The 20,517-nt window shown below is 39.8% G+C and overlaps 6 protein-coding genes across 6 annotated transcripts; 2 read left to right on the top strand and 4 right to left on the bottom strand.

Moving 5' to 3' along the window:
• Positions 1-731: 731 nt before the first annotated feature.
• Positions 732-4,122, top strand: Cbr-ogdh-1 (the record flags this gene model as incomplete). Its single annotated transcript, XM_002634124.1, has 7 exons — positions 732-842; positions 888-1,126; positions 1,198-2,791; positions 2,842-2,985; positions 3,032-3,370; positions 3,419-3,865; positions 3,913-4,122. 7 exons carry the CDS (start codon positions 732-734, stop codon positions 4,120-4,122), a joined length of 3,084 nt encoding a protein of 1,027 aa, XP_002634170.1.
• Positions 4,123-4,431: 309 nt separating this feature from the next.
• On the bottom strand, positions 4,432-6,347 carry CBG01736 (the record flags this gene model as incomplete). Its single annotated transcript, XM_002634123.2, has 6 exons — positions 4,432-4,705; positions 4,752-5,000; positions 5,044-5,260; positions 5,625-5,754; positions 5,800-6,171; positions 6,324-6,347. The coding sequence occupies 6 exons, from the start codon at positions 6,345-6,347 to the stop codon at positions 4,432-4,434; spliced, it is 1,266 nt and encodes a 421-aa protein (XP_002634169.2).
• A 420-nt stretch (positions 6,348-6,767) lies between these two features.
• On the top strand, positions 6,768-7,582 carry CBG01735 (the record flags this gene model as incomplete). Its single annotated transcript, XM_002634122.1, has 3 exons — positions 6,768-7,149; positions 7,198-7,362; positions 7,410-7,582. 3 exons carry the CDS (start codon positions 6,768-6,770, stop codon positions 7,580-7,582), a joined length of 720 nt encoding a protein of 239 aa, XP_002634168.1.
• Positions 7,583-10,781: 3,199 nt separating this feature from the next.
• Cbr-bus-4 lies at positions 10,782-12,941 on the bottom strand (the record flags this gene model as incomplete). Its single annotated transcript, XM_045235844.1, has 6 exons — positions 10,782-11,166; positions 11,217-11,347; positions 11,519-11,633; positions 11,684-11,880; positions 11,931-12,048; positions 12,673-12,941. The coding sequence occupies 6 exons, from the start codon at positions 12,939-12,941 to the stop codon at positions 10,782-10,784; spliced, it is 1,215 nt and encodes a 404-aa protein (XP_045091898.1).
• A 2,257-nt stretch (positions 12,942-15,198) lies between these two features.
• On the bottom strand, positions 15,199-16,490 carry CBG01733 (the record flags this gene model as incomplete). Its single annotated transcript, XM_002634120.2, has 5 exons — positions 15,199-15,276; positions 15,326-15,649; positions 15,697-15,989; positions 16,238-16,357; positions 16,406-16,490. 5 exons carry the CDS (start codon positions 16,488-16,490, stop codon positions 15,199-15,201), a joined length of 900 nt encoding a protein of 299 aa, XP_002634166.2.
• Positions 16,491-17,095: 605 nt separating this feature from the next.
• CBG01732 lies at positions 17,096-19,572 on the bottom strand (the record flags this gene model as incomplete). The annotated part of the gene is made up of 6 exons (XM_002634119.1): positions 17,096-17,194; positions 17,522-18,421; positions 18,469-18,618; positions 18,665-18,804; positions 19,161-19,474; positions 19,526-19,572. 6 exons carry the CDS (start codon positions 19,570-19,572, stop codon positions 17,096-17,098), a joined length of 1,650 nt encoding a protein of 549 aa, XP_002634165.1.
• Between the last annotated feature and the right edge of the window lie 945 nt (positions 19,573-20,517).

Consider the following 20,517-nt stretch of genomic DNA (forward strand, 5'->3'; position numbering starts at 1 on the left):
CCTCGAACCCTGAAGCGGATTTTCCATTTAATTGCATCTGTGTTATCATCTCAACAACATAGTTATTTTTTCTTCTATGTTTATTATTCTACCGATAACGGGCGGTGGTCTTCCTATGTTTCTCTATCTCTCCATCTCGTTAGACCAAGACGAGAGTGCCTTCCAAATTTGCATCGGGTTTCATTTGCTCCTCCTTGCCCTTCTTCCTGTTTTTAGTTCTTTTTTTCTTAGTCATCAATTGATTCAAAACTTTCTATCGAAAAAAAATTGAGTCAAACAAAAACAAATTTCAAAAACTGGTTCCAGAGTGACTATATGGGAAGTAACGTTTTACATATTTTTTAAACGATCTTTGTATTCTCCATTGGAGAATCTCCAATAAAAATTAGATTATCAAAAAAGAGTTGCGTGACACACATGCCAGGTTTTCAATTGATTACACTTTCGGACAGTCAGCTTCTTTTTTGTGCTCTTTTACTCCTTTTCGAGGTCACTCCACTTCTAAATTATCATCAAAAAGTTTCCAAATTTTACATTCAAAATTGATATGAGAAAATTAGGACTAGTGGTTTTTTGTTCCAAAGAAACTGTAGATTCATTTATCTCACAGCCTCCTTTTTCGTCCTCTCTTGATGTCATTTTTGTCCCGTGATTCACTTCAACATGTTGATCATTGATTTCAACTTCTATATCAAATTTCACTTTCAGTAACCCGGGAAACTTGGCCCACCATGCATCGGGCGAGTCTGATATGTCGTCTTGCGTCTCCAAGTCGCATCAATAGCATTAGAAGTGCATCATCATATGGAAACAACACCATCTCAGCAACTCCATTGGTTCAGGTATGCGTCATAAAAATATAACAAAAACAACAAATAGTTTTTTAGCAACGGAAACAATCAGTCGCTGCTTCCGTCAAGCATGAACCGTTCTTGAATGGTTCCTCCTCAGTTTACATCGAACAGATGTACGAGACTTGGCTCGAAAATCCATCCTCTGTGCACACTTCTTGGGATGCGTACTTCCGCAACGTCGAGGCCGGAGCAGGACCAGGACAGGCTTTCCAGGCCCCACCATCCGTTGCTTATGCCGGATCCATGGGAGTTCCATCTGCCCCAATTACTTCGTAAGTTTTAATAGCTTTGAGTCATATATGCTATCCATGCTGGAGAAATGAATCACTATCAAAATTTCCAGTGCTGCCCCGGCCACTCGCCTCGATACTAATGCATCCGTTCAATCGATCTCGGATCACTTGAAAATTCAGCTGCTGATTCGCAGTTACCAAACCCGTGGACACAACATCGCCGATCTCGACCCACTCGGAATAAACAGCGCCGATTTGGATGACACCATCCCACCAGAACTCGAACTTTCATTCTATGGACTCGGCGAGCGTGACTTGGATCGCGAATTTCTTCTCCCACCAACCACATTCATCAGTGAGAAAAAGAGTTTGACATTGAGAGAAATTTTGCAAAGACTCAAGGAAATCTATTGTACTAGCACTGGAGTCGAATACATGCATCTGAACAACTTGGAGCAACAAGATTGGATCCGCCGTCGTTTCGAAGCTCCTCGAGTAACCGAGCTTTCTCATGATCAAAAGAAGGTTCTATTCAAACGTCTCATCCGCTCCACAAAATTCGAAGAGTTCCTCGCCAAGAAATGGCCAAGTGAGAAGCGTTTTGGACTCGAAGGATGTGAAGTTCTTATCCCAGCAATTAAACAAGTTATCGACTCATCTTCGACTCTTGGTGTCGACTCATTCGTCATTGGTATGCCTCATCGTGGAAGACTCAACGTGCTCGCCAATGTCTGCAGACAACCACTGGCCACCATTCTTTCTCAATTCTCGACTCTCGAACCCGCCGATGAAGGATCCGGAGACGTCAAGTATCACTTGGGAGTATGCATTGAGCGTTTGAACAGACAATCCCAGAAGAACGTCAAGATCGCCGTCGTTGCCAATCCATCCCACTTGGAAGCTGTCGATCCAGTTGTTATGGGTAAAGTGCGTGCTGAAGCTTTCTACGCTGGAGACGAGAAGTGCGATCGTACGATGGCTATTCTTCTTCACGGAGATGCTGCATTCGCTGGACAAGGAGTCGTTCTGGAAACCTTCAATTTGGATGACCTCCCAAGTTACACCACTCACGGTGCCATCCATATCGTTGTCAACAACCAAATCGGATTTACCACTGATCCAAGATCATCGCGTTCATCTCCATATTGTACCGATGTGGGACGCGTCGTTGGTTGCCCAATCTTCCACGTCAACGTCGATGATCCAGAAGCTGTGATGCACGTCTGCAATGTTGCTGCTGACTGGAGAAAAACTTTCAAGAAGGATGTTATTGTAGATCTTGTATGCTACAGACGTCACGGTCATAACGAGTTGGACGAGCCAATGTTCACTCAACCTCTCATGTACCAGCGTATCAAGCAAACCAAGACTGCTTTGGAAAAATATCAAGAAAAGATTTTGAACGAGGGTGTAGCCAACGAACAATATGTGAAGGAAGAGCTCACCAAGTACGGAGCAATTCTCGAGGATGCATACGAAAACGCACAAAAAGTCACATACGTCAGAAACAGAGATTGGCTCGATTCACCATGGGATGACTTCTTCAAGAAGCGTGATCCACTCAAACTTCCATCTACTGGCATCGAACAAGAAAACATTGAGCACATCATCGGCAAATTCGGTTCTTATCCAGAGGGATTCAATCTTCATCGTGGATTGGAGAGAACATTGAAAGGAAGACAACAAATGCTCAAGGACAATTCTGTTAGTTTTGATCAATACATTTTAATTTTTTTATTACGCTGTAATTTCAGCTCGATTGGGCTTGCGGAGAAGCTCTTGCTTTCGGTTCACTTCTCAAGGAAGGAATCCACGTCAGATTAAGTGGACAGGATGTCGAAAGAGGAACCTTCTCTCACCGTCATCATGTTCTCCACGATCAGAAAGTTGATCAAAAGGTGAGTCGACTATTGTATTTGTATTTTGAATCAACTACTTTTTTAGATCTACAATCCACTTAACGATCTTGCTGATCCACAAGGAGAATACACTGTTTGCAACTCATCACTTTCGGAGTACGCCGTTCTTGGTTTCGAACTGGGATACTCGATGGTCGACCCCAACTCGTTGGTCATCTGGGAAGCTCAGTTCGGAGATTTCTCCAACACTGCCCAATGTATTATTGACCAGTTCGTGTCTTCCGGACAATCGAAATGGATTCGTCAATCTGGATTGGTTATGTTGTTGCCTCACGGATACGAAGGAATGGGACCAGAACATTCATCTGCCCGACCAGAGCGATTCTTGCAGATGTGCAATGAAGACGATGAGATCGACCTTGATGTAAGTTTCAAAGTATTTTGAAAGCGAGATTGAATACAATAATTTCAGAAAATCGCTTTCGGAGGCACCTTCGAAGCTCAGCAACTTCACGACACCAACTGGATCGTTGCAAATTGCACAACACCAGCCAACATCTACCATCTTCTCCGCCGTCAAGTAACCATGCCATTCCGTAAACCAGCTGTCGTTTTCTCTCCAAAATCCCTTCTCCGTCATCCAATGGCTCGGTCACCAGTCGAAGACTTCCAATCTGGATCAAACTTCCAACGAATCATCCCAGAAACTGGAGCTCCATCACAAAACCCACCAAATGTGCAAAGACTTGTCTTCTGCACCGGAAAGGTCTATTACGATATGGTTGCTGCTCGTAAACACGTCGGAAAGGAAAATGATGTCGCCTTGGTTAGAGTAGAACAACTGTCCCCATTCCCATACGATTTGGTGCAACAAGAGTGCAGAAAATATCAAGGAGCTGAAATCATCTGGGCCCAAGAAGTAGGGTTATTCCATGAAAATTTGTAATTTTGATTTCATATTTTCAGGAACACAAAAATATGGGAGCCTGGTCTTTCGTGCAACCAAGAATCAACTCTCTTCTCTCCATTGATGGTCGTGCCACCAAGTATGCCGGACGTCTTCCATCTTCTTCCCCAGCCACCGGAAACAAATACACGCACATGCAAGAACAGAAGGAAATGATGAGCAAAGTGTTCGGAGTTCCAAAATCAAAACTGGAAGGATTCAAGGCCTAAATTTATTAAAAATCTATCTTTCTTGTTCTGTTTCTTTTTCATGCATCCCCTTGTACTCTGACTCATTTTTTTCCTTTCTCGAGTTCTCACAGGCTTTATGACTTGATCATTAGTATAGGGTAGTGTGAAGTTTTAGGTTCAATCTCATCCACCGCCCGCCCCCTTCTTGTGCCTCCTGTCCCCGTTTATTTTCTTCTTCGGTCATACCCCTCTTCGTCCCGTCCCACATTTTTAATATGCATCTTCCCATGCTCCAAATCGGAGTGTTATAATTCATATGAACGTATTTTGAGTCTATTCATTCAAAAATTAACAATAATCAACTTGAGTTGAATAAGTGCCGACCAAATGTTCACTTTTCGGGTCATCATCAGGCTCTGTAGCCAGTCTAGTGTAGCGAAGGCATGCTTCGAATGGATTGCCCAATTGCACCACAACTCCGTCTTCCGGGACACCGAGTGTTGGAAGAAAAACTTTCCTCCAAACTTGATCATACAACTCGTACAACTTTTCCTCTTCATCCTTCTTGTTGTAACATCCTGTCAACTTTGGCTTATTGAATATGGCAGAAGTAAGCAGAGAGCTGAAATTTAGATCGAATGAAAACAAGGCAATAGAAGGATTGAAACCTGTGCAACCGTATTCCACTTTCATCAAAAGGTTTTCGATCGAATACAGTTTCCAGATTCTTGATCCAAGAGTACAACTTTTTATGTTCTGACTTCATCGTTTCAATATTGATGGAACCTTCTTCCCGAACCAAATAACAATGTCCTTCTCTTCTTTTCGTCGGTTGATCTCCCTGACATGAAGTCCATGAATCCCATCTTAACTCGATGAATAGGTCGATATTGTTATCAGGAGAAAATAGACGTGCTCTGAAAAATGGAACATGCAACAAAAAATGGTAGAAAATACGACCTGCATCTATCCACCGAACAGTCGTCTCCAAAGTTTTTAGGCCATTTCGTATTGTCCAGATATGGATAATTGTTTTTACAGGTTTCCAAGTCTGTCTCATCCAATTGACACGTCGGTGCTGGATTGAAATCACCCATTGGAAGAAAATGAAACTTCCAGTTGTGAGATGGAAAAATCAGTTTGGAGTCTTTTCCTTTCTTTTGGCCACAATGGTCAGCTGAAAATTATTGTCTGCATACACCGAGGGGACAGTTTTATAATTCCGACAATAGTAAAAGACCTGACAATTCCTGAGATTTTCTAGGTCATTTTATCCTAATGTAGACGCTCAGACGGTAGTACATTTGACTCATACCGTATTTCCTCGAATATAACCCCAACCAAACCGATAACTTCGAGCTCAATTATCTCGATTCCTGTGAAAGACATCGCAAATTTGTCCACTAACAAAATGTTGATGGTATTATGATAATTAATTTATCCGTTGACAACTTTTTCATATATTTCACAGAAACCGAGAGAAATAGCCTCAAAGTAAAAAGTAAGTGGGCACTTCTATTACGGGTCTTACGGTAACTTACTGTAATCTAGTGGATATTCTGTTGTGAATCTTACTGGTGGTAACATTGTCATAAGAACATAAAATATGATAGTCTCCTTTTTAGAAGATTCATCATAACAGAAGTATACACCTTGAGAACGAACATCTGCCTGGAAACATTTATTAAAACCTATTTTGGAACATTTCAGTTTTACTCCAAATATTGTCAATTTTCCATCATCCTGCCAAAACCTTGGATGCTCTTTATGTCGAACTTCGTATCTTTCTTTCTCATAATTTTCCGTGCGAAATTCAGAGACATATTTCTTCGAGATAAACTTGTGTGGATACCAAATGACGTCATCTGGATCCATGGGATCTTCCTTGTTATCATTAAATGACTTTGTATTTTCAACATCTTGCCACAACTCTCGAATGCGAACGAATTGGGTTGGATTCAGAAGAAACTCATCAATATGCTCAGAATATCCCCATCGTTTCATTCGACCATTGGTTAAATACGACATTTGACACATTCTGCATGGTAAATCCATACGCTCTCCAGGCCAAAAATAGACAGGGATTATCTGAAAACATCTGAAACTTCATATGGAAACACAAGTTTTGACTACAGACTTTGAGACTATTTTCATCACTATAGCCTTTCAGAAAAGATGCTTTTGCCCATCGATTCTCCCAATACTGTTTTATATTCTGTGGAATATCACTGTTTTTCCACTGATGTGCACTTGGAGGTACCCATCGCAAATTGCTTGATGATGAGAAGGAAATATGAAAATAATGGGTCTATATTTACAAAAAAAAACATAAATATGAGATACCAAAGATTTGAAACATAGATGTATTGAAAGAAAAAAGAGCAGAACTTTCATATTTTCAGAGGAGTAATATAGGTTGGTAATTTCAATGATGGTTGTTGTTTTTCGTGGTTATATGATCCACGTAATGTGGTGTGGAAACAGTAGAAACCATGACTGATAATCTAAAATCTGACCCAGAACTCAAACATTTTTAGTCAATGGATCCTGTCATTACGATGGGTGGAAAATCGCGTGGCGCACTCTTGCCTGCTGGTTTTTCAAGACATCCACACATTTAATCAATTTCTGAAGTTTACAAAAAAAAACAAAAAGTTTTCGATTCAGTCGACTAGAAACACTCAATGGCTACGCCTAACTCGAAAAATAACCAACAAGATGTCACCGATGGATCATCAACAATTCCCACTGGCTCATCTTTTTTAAATAGTGGATCTGGATCATCGTCGTCACCCTTCGCAACTTCATCAACTATTTCCACGGACCGGAACAGTTCCTTCGATTCTTTGTCTTCTCCACTGAAAAGTATCAAAACACCAAGAAGACGTCGATCTCCTTCTTCTGAATCTCACAGTGACTTGTCATGTTGTTCAAAAACTTCTTCTGATGTTAGTAGCAAAAAGAAGAAACGCTCATTTTCGAAAAAAATCAAAAAGTCTCCAAAGAAAGCAACTGAGCGCCCGATTGGACAAATTTCGATGATCAAACAGCCAGTTAAAGATGAAGGTTCTTTATTTTTAAGACAAAAACTGAAACGTTTAGCTCATTTTTAAGTTCGTGGATTCATCTCCAAATACTCTGTAGAACCGGAATTCGAGGCTTTTTCGTTAACTGTAGACGGCATCCCATTTGTTGCTGTCTCTCTGATGAATGCCGACAAAGATCTTCTCGATATGCTCAATGTGCCACCACCAACCCCAATGAAAAAACACACTCCAGGTGGGGGAACGAATCAAAAAACATAGAAATTTTTAAACGAGTTTCAGGTGTGAACAATCCTCGTAAACGTCTTCAGTCTCTTCGTCCAAGATCCTCCAGTGCCAACTCAAAACATGTCAGTTTCGCAGATGAGGGATCTTCGGCAAAGAAGTCAAAAAAGTCGTTGTCTAATGAAGATTTTTGGGAACTTGGGGAGCAAGTCTCGGTTTCACCACAGTAATGCAATGAGTGGGTTTGAAAAGATTAGCTAATCTTTTGAAAGAGATTTATAATTATTATTTGTAAATTTTCAGTTAACAACGAGCGTCAATATAATGATTTGTGGAAGGATCGTCCGGCTGAAAAGTGGTCTTGATTATGTATATTATAAAAAAAAATAAAGCTACAAGTGTATTCATGTTTCTTTAATATAACCAGCCTGTTTGCCGCGCCCCGGCGCTTCAAATAGCTGGCTGGTGCGCCTTCGGCGCGATTTAACCTTCCATTAGAATTACTAATAACATTCACCAAATTCCGTATGTTGGTATGTATGTCGCGCGCCGTTTTGCCCACTCAAAGTTAACCGATTGAGCTGAAACCTTGACAGATAGATCAGAAATGTGTCTAATTGAAGGCCCAAGATTTTCATTTTTCGAAATTTTGATTTTGAAGTCTTCTGGAGACGTACCTTGGTTTCACCACAGTAAAGGGCGAAGGGCAAGGAGGGCGAGGGAGGCGGGCGCAGGGGTGGGCGAGGACGGGAGAAAAACCTTCACGTTTTGCAAATTTTCCGCTCTTGTTATGCAAAACGATATTAAAGGCGCACACAATTTCGCCCAAGGGTCTGGACACGAAACTGGCGGGAATTTGAAATTTGATTTATTTTTCAACTACGCGCCGCCGGGAAGTCATTCTTCGCAGCGGCCGACACTTCCCGGGTTCCGCCGTCCACTATACTTTGTGTGTGCCGAGGCTCCGCCTTGACCTCTGGCAGAGCACTATAAAGGTAGAGGAAAATGAAAACAACCAATCAGTTTTTATCATTCAGCGGCTCCGCCCACTTTTTTCGCGAAATGCGTATGTTTTGCATTTCGTATCCCACGAAAGCCGATTGCTCGCCCAGCCCCGGGCGGGCGAAAGAGGAGAGGGCGAGGAAAACCCACACGCGTGTAAGCAATTTCTATAACCTCCGCTGTGATGATCGGTGGTGTAGCGGTTAACGCACATCGTTTTTGTCCGCGCGACGCAGGTTCGAGTCCGATAGGTTGCAACTTTTTTTTGTTTTTTGTATAGAGTTCAGAAAAGAGAATAAAAATGCATGGATTTTTTTCAATCGGTTCGAATAAAATCCTAGCAAAGAGTTTCCCAGTTTCATTTTTTTCAAGTCGAGAGAAAGATTGGATTGAGATTTGAAGCTTTTAGTTTTCTTTTGTGCCACCAGAAAGTTTTGGATAACGATTTGGTACAAAAATCTTATTTTCACTGGAAATTACGGGTGCTGTGAGCGGAGCACAGGAGGTTCATCCCTGAAGTGCAGTAACTCGACAAAAAACGGTATCCATCATTTTGCGACTTTGACCAAATATATCTCGATTCCTGTAAGAGATATTTTTAAAAAAAGTACAAGCGAAAGCGGTTATCAGACACATTTCTTTAGTTGAATGTTTCTTGATATTTCAAACAGGAAACGAGATAATTAGGTTCAAAGGGGTCATATTTTTAAAGAGTTTCACAGATTTTGAAAGTTAAAATTGAAGTGTCATTTAAAAGTGCCGAAAAAAAAATTTTAAAAATTAAATTCTAGACGAAAAGAATTACGTGAATTGGTTTAGAAACCCACGACCCAAGATGATCACTGGGAGATAAGATTACTACATATAAAGGAAGTGGAAAGTGGAAGGAAGAATCAGTCGGGATTTGGGATTCAGCGGGATTGCGGATTCCGGATTCCTGGGTCCGGATTTCAGTGTCCGGATGCCGGATTCCTAAGTCTTGATTCCGGAATTCCGGATCCCGGATTTTGAACCCAGGATTCCGGACCTGGGCTCCGAAATCCCGGATTCAGGATCACGGATTCCGGAATCCGGGTTCTGGATTCAGGATTCCGGATCCCGAATTCCTGCATTCCGGATTCCTATGTCCATATTCCGGATTCGGGATTCGAGATTCGGGATTCGGGATTTTGGGTTCCTGGGTCGGGATTCCTGTGTCCGGATTCCGGATTCCTGAGTCCGGGTTCCGGAATTCCGAATCCCGAATTCCGGACCCAGGGCTCCGGACCCGGGTTTCCGAACCCGGGTTTCCGAATTTCGGATTCCGGATTCCGGATTCCTATATTCCGGATTTCTGGGTCCGGATTCCGGATCCCGGATTCTGGATCCCGCACCCGGGATCCCTTTTCCGGCTCTCTTCTCTGGAGCCCAGAGAAGATAAAAACTGATTGGTTGTTTTCATTTTCCTCTACCTTTATAGTGCTCTGCCAGAGGTCAAAGGTAATCCAATTCACGTAGCCGAAGTGGAAAAACTTTTCTATTAGATTACACGCACTGTAAGCGGAGCCCAGGAGGTTTAGCCCCGGAGGGCGTAAACATCTGGTTTATTTTACTGTTCGTCGCTCCGCTCCTCACTCTTTTTTGTAAGTCACGTGGAATTTTATTTAATTTTCGAAAATTTAAAAATGTGCGGACAAACAAACAGATAAATAGAGATAAAGAGATGCAACTTCATTTATTTATTACCAGCAAGCTGGTGCACGTTCGGCGCGATTTAATCTATTTAGTTGATTACTGGTTCGTAGCTTCGCTCTTCACTTTTTCTAAAAGAGTCACGTAAACACATATTTATTTTTCAAGTTTTTCAAAAGTTGACAGACTGACAACGGGATGGACAGACGCCTCTAGCGTTTTATATATAAAGAAGATAATAATGATATTTAGAATGTTCAGAAATTCAAAATGTATAAAATTGAAAAATATTGAAATTCTGGATTCCAGAAAATTTTCACGAATACGAAAAATCTGTAATTGTTGAGTTTCCATCCGAGTTTCAAAATTTAGGAACTTTTAAACCCTCTATTTTTTCAAAAAATTTTTTGTCTCCGAATGTAGTTATTCTGAATTTTCGAATTTGGAATTTCTAAACTTTCAAATGTTTAACTTTCCTATAGGATAGATGCCAATGTATTCCTAATTTCTGACTCTCCGAATTCTCGAAATTGAGAACTTTTTAATTTTGAATTCCAGATTATTCGAATTTCTGAATTTCCGAATTTTCAAATTTTCAGATTTCCAGAAAAAAAATCTTTAGAACATAGGCTCTGAATATAAATAAAGTACATGTTTCATTCACTTGATCAAAAAAACAAAACTGGAAAGAAAATGACTAGAAATTTGAGAACGGAGAGGGGAGAACATGGGAAAAACACATTTTTAAAAAAGGAACTAAATAGTTGGAGGAGGAAGAGTATCATCCATCGACGTCGACACTGTCGTTGTCTCGTTTCGAATGTCTTCTAGATCACCTTGTCTCCAAATTCCACGTGCAATGGAGTACAGTAATCCATCGATGAGTCGTATTTCATCCGGATACAAATGATGCATACTTATCAAATTTTCGTGATAGATTGCAGGTCCCTGAAAGGGGGCGGAAATTCTGGTTTTAAGAAAAAACAAATAAAAATTAGTTACCCAAATTTGGATGGGATCCATTTGAAAAGAACGGGTAAGATCCGCATAGAAATGCTGTTCAGGTCGCCAAGGAAGAAATCTTTGGCGTCCTTTCTCATCGCGACTGTCCAATGGAACAATGCCCACTGATGCGAGACATCTACAAAAATCGAAACATTTGTTTTTATTTTATTCTTAATCTGATCTTACTGCGCAATTGCATAGTCCTCCCATTCATGGTAAGGGCACTTTTCCTTGTCATTAAATAGTTTCTCCGCAAATATCCGCATTGCCTCTCGACTCATTACATAGCCACTTCCTCCGGCATTGTATCCTGTTTCCTAAAAACATCATTTTTTGAAACAAAAAAACACTCAAAATGCTTCCGACATTTCCCCCTCATTTATTTCTCATTGGGGTCGTCTCAGTCATCAAGATTGAGTGCTCAGATTGAGAATCGGAGAGGAACTATTAAAAAAAGGACAGGAAGTAACAAAAAGGGGCATACATACCGTCCGTCTACTCAACCGATATCCGATAAAATAAGGTTTATTTGGATCCAATGTCGCCAGATATCTCTGAAGATTTTCGACAATCAAATAGGTGTCATCATCCCCTTTGAAGTACCTGAGAGATTTGAATCTTTATGAGAATTTAAGTAGATCAAATGAACTAACCAGTCGAAATCCTTTGAAACATGTTTGTAAATGTAGAGAAGAGCCAGTCGGGTTTTCCAAAATAATTTATAATAGCTCTCAGGCAATCCATCGAACACTGTGTGGTATGGAGTGGATGCATTTAGGAACCTGTCGGAATTTGTGAACAAATGGCCAGCATCACATCTTCGAAGCCATGTTTCCGTAATGGCAGGTACCTAAAAATGCAGGAATTCAGAAGATGTCCTTGAGAGGAAGGCATTATCACCCGTGTCTTGTGATATACGGATGTTGTCATTGCCCAGCACAGAAGAGATCCACTTTTCGGTTGATTTTTGGCACTCTCCGACACTTTTACAGATCCAAGGAGATGCTCATTGTATTTACTGAAAATAAGAATATTCATGGGACATCAGAAAAGTTTTATTTTTGTTTCAGGCAACTGATCTCCCAAATCTGGAACTAGGACTGATACGATTACAGTCTAAAACTTTTGATTACTTTTGATAACGAAAAAATTTGTCCATGTTTCAGACAAAGGTAAAAAGCACTGTCAAAAAACTGCTGAATAACATAGAAGGCCTAAACTGACGAATGATTTCTAGTTAGAAGCCGAATGAGAACCGACTGGCCGCCGACGGACTGTTGACGGACCATCGGAACCTTTTGGAAAATCGACTTGAACGTTTTGATTGGAAGTCAGTCAAGAAATGTTATGTTTCCACCAGAATGTAACATAATGATAAACACTTATTTTTATCTGGATCACCTAAAAATTACTGCCATTCGAGCTCATTTACACGACATCCGAAAAAACCTCTTTAAAAAAGTTAAATGCTGATTTTGAAAAAATTTAACTACAAAGATTTTTAGAAGTTAAAAGAATTTTGAGAGCTACAACTTTTTCAATCCCCATTCAGAACAAAAAAATCTACAAAGTTTTTCAGACTAGTGAAGAATTTTGTGAAAACATCACCCACCCACAAAACAAAATTAAAATAAAAACTCACTCAAATCCGCTATCATCAATCGGGAACAGTGGAATTATATCGATTCCAGTTTTATATTGAACTTGATACAAAAAATAAGCGCCAAAGAAGAAAATGGCAAAAACGATGATGAAACTGAAGCGGTATTCATCGGCACAAAAGCCAACAGATCGCAAGTTCCGGATATTTTTCTGGAATATATTGGGAGTGGTTGTAGAAGAGATGAGACTCGGTGGATCCTTTTGATCCTCTTCTGATTCATTAGAGAATGAGAATTTTCCGATTTTCATTTCAAGAGAATTCGGTTCTGTTTTGAAAGGAATGAATGAATGCAAACCGTGTCGAAAGTTAGGAAAGGGGTATTCGGATTCGTCATAAATTAAATTTCGGATTCGATCCGATTTGAATCAGTCTCTTTTAGATTTTGTTTACTTCGAAACGTTCTGATTTTCGGAAAAAAAGAGAAAGTGTTACCTTCAAGCGTTCTTTCCATTTCTTTTGAGTATGAACACATATCATCATTGAATCATAAACTCATGACTCGAAGAAAATCGAAAGAATAATTGAGAGTTGAGAAAGAAGAAGAAAGTTCTGGAAGATTAAAAGAACATTGGAACAGTTACAAAAATCACGAAAGTTTGAGAAAAGAAGAGAAAACAGGTGTAATATTGGCATTGAAGCTTGAAAATAGAGGGAACGATCAAAACGGGGGGAGGATGAGAGGGTTCTGGTTAGTCCTCCTCCGACTCCTCCTCTGACAGTCTGATCGGTTTGTCCGATAGGGCAACGGACATGAAGAGGCGCGGAAGCGACGCGGAGAGGATTGAAAAGGAGATGACGATGGGTGAGAAGACGAATACGACGACGCAATATTTGGACAACTTTTTTTCCCAAATCCTCGCGGTTTTTTGAGATTCCGTTGATGGTATCGGGATTAGTGGAAGAGAGAAAAAAGGATAATAGGGGAAGAGGAAGGCAGGTGAGTGATTTCAGGATAGAGAATAGTTCTTCTGAGGAACTAACCAGGTCGGAAGAGCATCACAGGGATCAGAAGATCAGAACGACGCTGATATTTGTTTCCGTTTTGGCAACAATAGTCTACGGGAGGAGATGTGAGTGCGTTGAACTAAATTCGTCCAATTAGAGCAACATATTTCAAAATTTTTGTTAATCTAATAGTGAGAATTTTGTTTCCGTTGTTGGACAGAGTAGTTAACTTTGAGAAACTACAGAAGTACACTACCGCAAAACGTGTATTAAAAGAACCGGACCTTTTTTTGTCACAAGTTACTTCTGGAGGATCCTTCTATTAAAGAGCCTTTCAAATAGAGGTCCCTTTTCATTTTTCCAGTCATTTTCCCAGAAAATTTTTATAGAAAAATCCGAGAATACTTGTTCAAAAATTTTGGAAAATCTATCAATTTCACCAAAATTGATCAAGTTTTTAAGCAAAAAAGAGTGTTTCAACAAAGATCTGTGAAATTTCGGAATTTCCGGAGTATTTTTCACTGAAAACATATAGAATTGTTTAATTTAAAATATCACATTCAAAGGGGATCATTCAATTACATATGCTCCTCTATTAAAGGAGCCCTTCTAATACAGATTTTACAGTATTTTCAAACATTTTCAGACAGTAGTCTAGCACAAACTAACTCTGAAGTTGACAATGAAGCTCTCCACAACCTTAGGCTCCTAATAATTTTCTTTTCTTCGATGGCAAAATTATTCACCCTCCGATACTTAAAACTAAAGTATATACAGTTTCCACAAACCAGTTGTTTTTGTATTGACACATTTTCTTACATAACCATGTTTTATTTCCATCAAGATGTAGAATTGGTCGAAGTTGTTGTTAATTGTATTCGGTCAAAGAATTTAAAGAATAGAACTTTCAGATGAGAATTTTATGAATACTTTTTCAGAAGACTTTCTTCAGAATTCATTCCGAAGATGTCACAAACTTGGGTGAATTGTTACATTCCACTAGACGTTTTCCACGAATCCTATTTCTAGATATCTTGCGCAATATGCATCGAGGTGCAAAAAAGTGTTTTGCAAGTTTTCGGTTATCTAGCTTCTCGCATCTTGGCATGCCTTATTGGGAGATAACCGTCAAGCCGATTTACGTGGCAATGACAGGAATCGGATAGACAAGCGATGATGAAGGACTACCTTACGCAACAAACATGCTTATTTATTCTCGGGAAAATCAACAATTATAACAAAAAATAATGAAATAGATGATTCTTAAAATAAGAGTGGGGCGGGAGGGACTGAAGCATCGTAAAACCTGTGATTGAAGGACCCCCTAACTTTGAACCAGTTTATATCGGTTCCTGTAAAAGACATTAAATTTCTGTCAAGTGACAAATTGCTTATCATAATATTACAAGAATTTTTATCAGTTGACACATTTTTGATATCTTTCACAGAAACCGAGATAAATAAGCTCAAACTTGACAGTGTGAAGGCCCTTTTATCACAGGTTTTACAACGTTTGGAGACTTTTAAAAATACTATTCAACCGGGGAGAAAGGAATATAATTATTCGTCTTGTTGTTCCAAAGGAGTTATGATTGGCAAGTATGGGAAGTCTTCCCGATAGCAGAGGTTTATTTGGGTCTGAAAAATATTTGGATAGTCTGATATAAGACTTATCAAAAAATCATACTTTCGCATCGGCAGAAATACATTCCAGTCGTTTTATAATCGTTCGGATGTCGCCTCGAGCCTCCGGTATATGAGAAGTGCATGTGGAAAGTAGCTGTGTCACAGCTTCTCCACAATAAGAAATCGTTTCCAATTGAGCTGATCCATCTCTCATTGCATCGATAAATGTCTGTGCCTGGCGAAGAGATGTGAATGGTGTTCCTCCTAAAGAGAATATCTCCCAGAGAGTTACTCCGAGTGGCCATATCATCGTCTGTTCATTATAAATCAATTTTTGATCCTTTTTGAAGTATTCTGGAGGCATCCAGCGGAGTTTTGTTGGCGCCTGAAAGACTATATCTTTCAAAAAAGGACATATATCTATCCACTTACACTTTCCGTTGTCATATCAAGTGCATGATGCTCTGCGAGCCCGAATCCTCCAATCTTGACAATACCTCTTTCAGCAAGTAAAACATTTGAAGTTGATAAATGAGTTGGGAAAACGTTTTTCTTGAGAAGATGCTCTACTCCGTTACAACACCCAATCGCAATTGCAGCCAATCTTTCAGAAGAAAGGAAGCTTGCCATGTTGAATGGCTCTGTTCCGAATCTTGCACAACGACTTTCTCGTAAAACTCCACGAAGAACAGATTGATGGAGTGGTTCCCACATTAACATTACATCTAAAATATAGGTCTGATGTGTTAAATTTCTGAGCTTCCGTACGGCTCAGGGTGATCGAAAAAGGATACATCGAGTTCTTCGGATTAGATTTAAAGGGTACATGGGATGTATGGGTTTATGCTTAAGCCTATAATTATAAGCTAAAAACGACAAAGTCTGTGAACATGTACCACAAAAACCCATGTACCCTTGGAACCAGGGTACTCTCAAAACTAGTTGTACCCTTTCGATACTGGACCTTCCGTACCTGATCCAACTGTAGATAGACCACAAAGAGAAACTACATTCTGGTGTGCTCCAGCAGCTATATTTGATTTCAGAAGAGAAGTTAACTTGACTAATTGCTCATCCGGAAGACGAGATACATCTGAAATTCTCAAAAACTCCTCCGCGTCCCTATTTTTTTAAATCTCACTCTTCAATAAGTAAACATTAACATCATGAACAGATCCATTGTAAGAATTAAACATCGCTCTGTAGATTGGACCAAACTTTCCCATTCCACAGAAATTCCGAGTTCCACTTTGTTCGGTTGAATTGGTGTTCCACTTTTGACAACCGTTTTAAAGTTTTCTAGTGCCTCTCCTTCGGCCAGAAGACGTTGCTCATCTTCGGGTACAGCTCCCGATGGAGCACGAGATACAGTTTTCTGGAAGGGGGTCATTCTCTTTTTTTCAGATTTTCAGAATCATTTTCTCAAGCAAGTTTTTGTGGCATTTTTTTCGGTGACACGTGCGTAATGTGATGACTGCCAAATGAATTTGAATGAATTTATTTAGATTTTATTGAATAGAAAAACTTCTTTACAAAATATAATTGAGATATATTTATACAGAAAAATAAGAACAGACAGACACACACACACAGTCACCGAAAAAAATGGGGATGGGGAGTGGGAAAATGGGAAATCTGGAAGAGTGGAAGAAATTGGGGTCATGTCAATGGGGATTGGCACTTTCAGCAGGTTAATTGATGCAGGAAAACAAGGAAAAATAACCGTATTAGAGCATTAAGAGAGAGAGAGAGAGAAAAGAGAGAAAACAAAGAGCAGAGTGTGGGCGGAACGAGATGAAGTGGGGGATTGAATGTGATTGCAGACGACATCCTATTGCCGAAGATGTTCTTTCTCACGACTCACCAGCTCTGTTGGTGGTTGATTAGCGGATGTATAATGATATCCGTTTGATGTTTTTGATTCCTTACTCTGAAATTGGATTATTATGACAATCGGGTTAAAATACTATTGTCATAGAAGTTTTATTCTCTTTCGTTAAAGTTCTAGGACTGTTGTCCCGCTGTGATGAAGCCGGAGAGCATGTCAGGGACGTTCGGAATGGCCTTTTCGGAATTTTTGGGATGTCGAAAATTAGGAATTTCAAAATTTCGTAAATTTGGATTATTCAGGTTTTTGAAGTTGGCGAATTTCGAAAAACTTTTTTGGTAAGGATATTACTTCGAAAATGCTTGAAATTTTCGGATCTCTGAATTTCGTTCCGAACATCCCTGTAGCATATTCTGAAAACAAAATTACCTTGCAGCAGCATTTCAAACATCCCAAAGCGACGGCACAGAAAATGATGAAACCAATGACACAAACGATAAAAATGTTACGGCATCTTGGGAAATCCTCACTGTTGACGAATCGTTGCCAGAAGTTTTGTTCGGATGGATCAGTCTCTCCTTCAATGAGCTCCACAGTTGTCGACTCTTCAGAATCATCCTCGTTAGACTCTCCCGAATCTTCTCCAGCGACAGTCGTTCCTTCTTCCGTTGTCTCTTCCTCGTCATCCTTCTTTTCTTCTTCATCTTCTTCCTTCTGCTCATCCTTCTTCTCTTCCTCTCCTTCATCATTCTTTTCAGCTTCACCACTGTTTTTGTCATCCTTATCAGTCGTCGATTCAACTTCTTCATCTTCTTCTTTCTCCTCATCATCTCCGTCCTCTTCTTTCTTTTTCTTTCCATCTTCTTGAGACTTCAATTTGGTTGGTTCAACATCTTCCAGGTTAACCTTCAGAACTCCATCCTCTTCCTCACTTCCGTCTTTCTTCTTTGTCTCCTCTTCCTTCTTTTCTTCTTCTTCAAAGAAGTTGGTTCCTCCGGTTTCATTGCTGACATCTCCTTCATCCTTATCTTCCTGAACAACAGTTGCAGATTCTTCCGTAGCGTCTGGAACTGAGTCATGCGATGGTTCGTCAACAATCTCAGCTTCTCCATTTCCATAAAGTTCTGGTTTCAGATCGAATTTCAAATGTTCTGACTCGATTAAAGTTTCTCCATCATAAATTTGTTGATTTTTAGATGCGGATGCCTTGATTTGACGAGTACGACGGATGGTGGCGGTGTAGTATGACTCAAGTTCTTTGGCTCCTGCGAAAACATCTCTATCAAATTGAACCTCTGGTGGCAAGTCATCATCATACTGATCATAGTTCTGTAATTAAAAATTGATTAACTTTTCAAAATCTTCTAGTCACTTACATCACTGTGATCGTAATCATCCTCCTCATCCTTAGCACCTTTTGGTTCTTGATCTTCCTTACTTTCAGATAAATCAACAAGAACGGAAGCAACACAAGTGTGAACTCCGTCTTCAGTGGATTCAACCTCATGTTCGCAATGTTCTGGGGCCTGAAATGTTTCATGGTTTTCGATACAAACGAATAAAGGCTAATACCTTCACTTGGAATTTGTAGTGAAGAGTAACATTTTCAATCTTGAGATGTCTCCAATATGGTTCCAACCAGAATGGTTCAATGGTCACAACGACAGAAGAGTTCTCATTGACGGCAAGTGGTTGTGGAGGACGTTGGAGAGCTGCAAAGTTACTATCAAGCTTATTTTCTACCGATATCGAATAACCCCGTAAATGACCTCATAGAAGCCCACCCTAATTTGAACTCGATTATCTCGGTTACCATAAAAGATATCAAAATGTGGTCAACTGATAATATATTTGTGATATTATGAAAAACATTTTATTAGTTGACTACTTTTTGATATCTTCCACAGAAACCGAGATAATTAAACTCAAAGTTGACAGTTTGGGTGGCCTTCTATTAGAGCATTTACAGTATCTCGTAAAACTACTGGGTATAACGGTATCGCGTTTCAAATCAATGCGGATTAAAATAGCAACCAAATTTTCTAAATACAAAACACTATGAGCTTACCATCAGCGTAACATGCGGAGTAGGACTTCATGGAAAGATTGGCTGGATGTTGGGTTTGAGTAAGATCAGTATGGCAATTAGCAGCAAGAGTATGAGAACACGAACATCCTCCAGAAGTACGAGACGCTCTGGAATCCTTCGGCCTCAAACACACACTGTATCCATTCTCTGTGCATTGTTTGCAATCTGTACAGGCATCGGTTTTCAGCGTATCTTCGTTGACAAGGTTTCGAAGTCCGTGCAAGGAGGCAGTGTCTGGGCAGAGAAGATCTATACATCCCCCACCGACTGCATTGTGCTCAATTGATAGAGTGCTGGAATTTCGAAAAATTGAGTTCAGGGTCTGGAAAAAGAATTCGAACTACCTGACAGTCAGCAGCCAACTGCTGAGAGCGACAAGTTTGAAACCCATTGGCTGGGGCCGTTTGAAATGGGCGAACGAGATCTGAAACGAGAAGATAAATACTGCCAAAAGATATGTTGCAGGTGAGTAAATAGAAAACTGAAAGTGAATGAACGAGAAAGAAAAAATGGAATGTGGAGTGAAATCCGAAATCAAACTGCAGAAAAAATGGAGGAAGAGATCTAGGATTCCAGTTACACGTCACTGGAATGAAATCGAGAAGAAGTGGAAAAAAATGGAGAAGAAGAAGGCGTGGTCATAAGTGGTATAAGGAGAAGAATAAGCAGAGAAAGTAATCCGATATGATGAAAATATATCTGCATGAGAGTTGTGTTTGGTGCCAAAAATGAGGAGATGGTGGAGAATAATCGACCAGGATTTCAGAAGGTTTCAGATGACGCCGGAAGTTGTGAAAAAAAAATGGAAAAGAGTAGAGCAGACTAAAAAACAAAAAAATGGAAAAAAGTAAGAGAAAATATATAAATTAGAGGATGTATTACTGAAAGTCATACTTGCAAACGGGGCACTGGCGTGTCTGCGCTAGCCCAGCCATAGTTCCTTTCAGAACAAATATTTTTAGACAAACTAAATTTTTTTGATAGAACTCAATGAGTACTACAAAATAATACTATTGAGGATGTATCTTGTCTATGAAAAACGTCACTTGTAACTTTGTTCATAGACAAGGTACAGTTTTCCAAATATTATCATTTTGTAGTACTCATCGAGTTCTATTATTTCCAATTTATGCGGTTCAAAAATATTGATTATAAACAAAATATTGCAGGGCCCGCGAAAGTTCCACATGTCCCTTTTTACAAGTATGATCGAAGTTACTTCCTCTATAGAGAAAGTCGGTTCAGGTGCCGAAAATTCGGTTCACAATTAAAAACTGAACAATCTTAGGAACACTAAAATGTTTAAAGGCTAATCTAATCTATGCGGCTGATATCA

Source organism: Caenorhabditis briggsae (assembly GCF_000004555.2).
Source record: "Caenorhabditis briggsae complete genome, chrIV, whole genome shotgun sequence".
Classification (NCBI taxonomy): Eukaryota; Metazoa; Nematoda; class Chromadorea; order Rhabditida; family Rhabditidae; genus Caenorhabditis; species Caenorhabditis briggsae.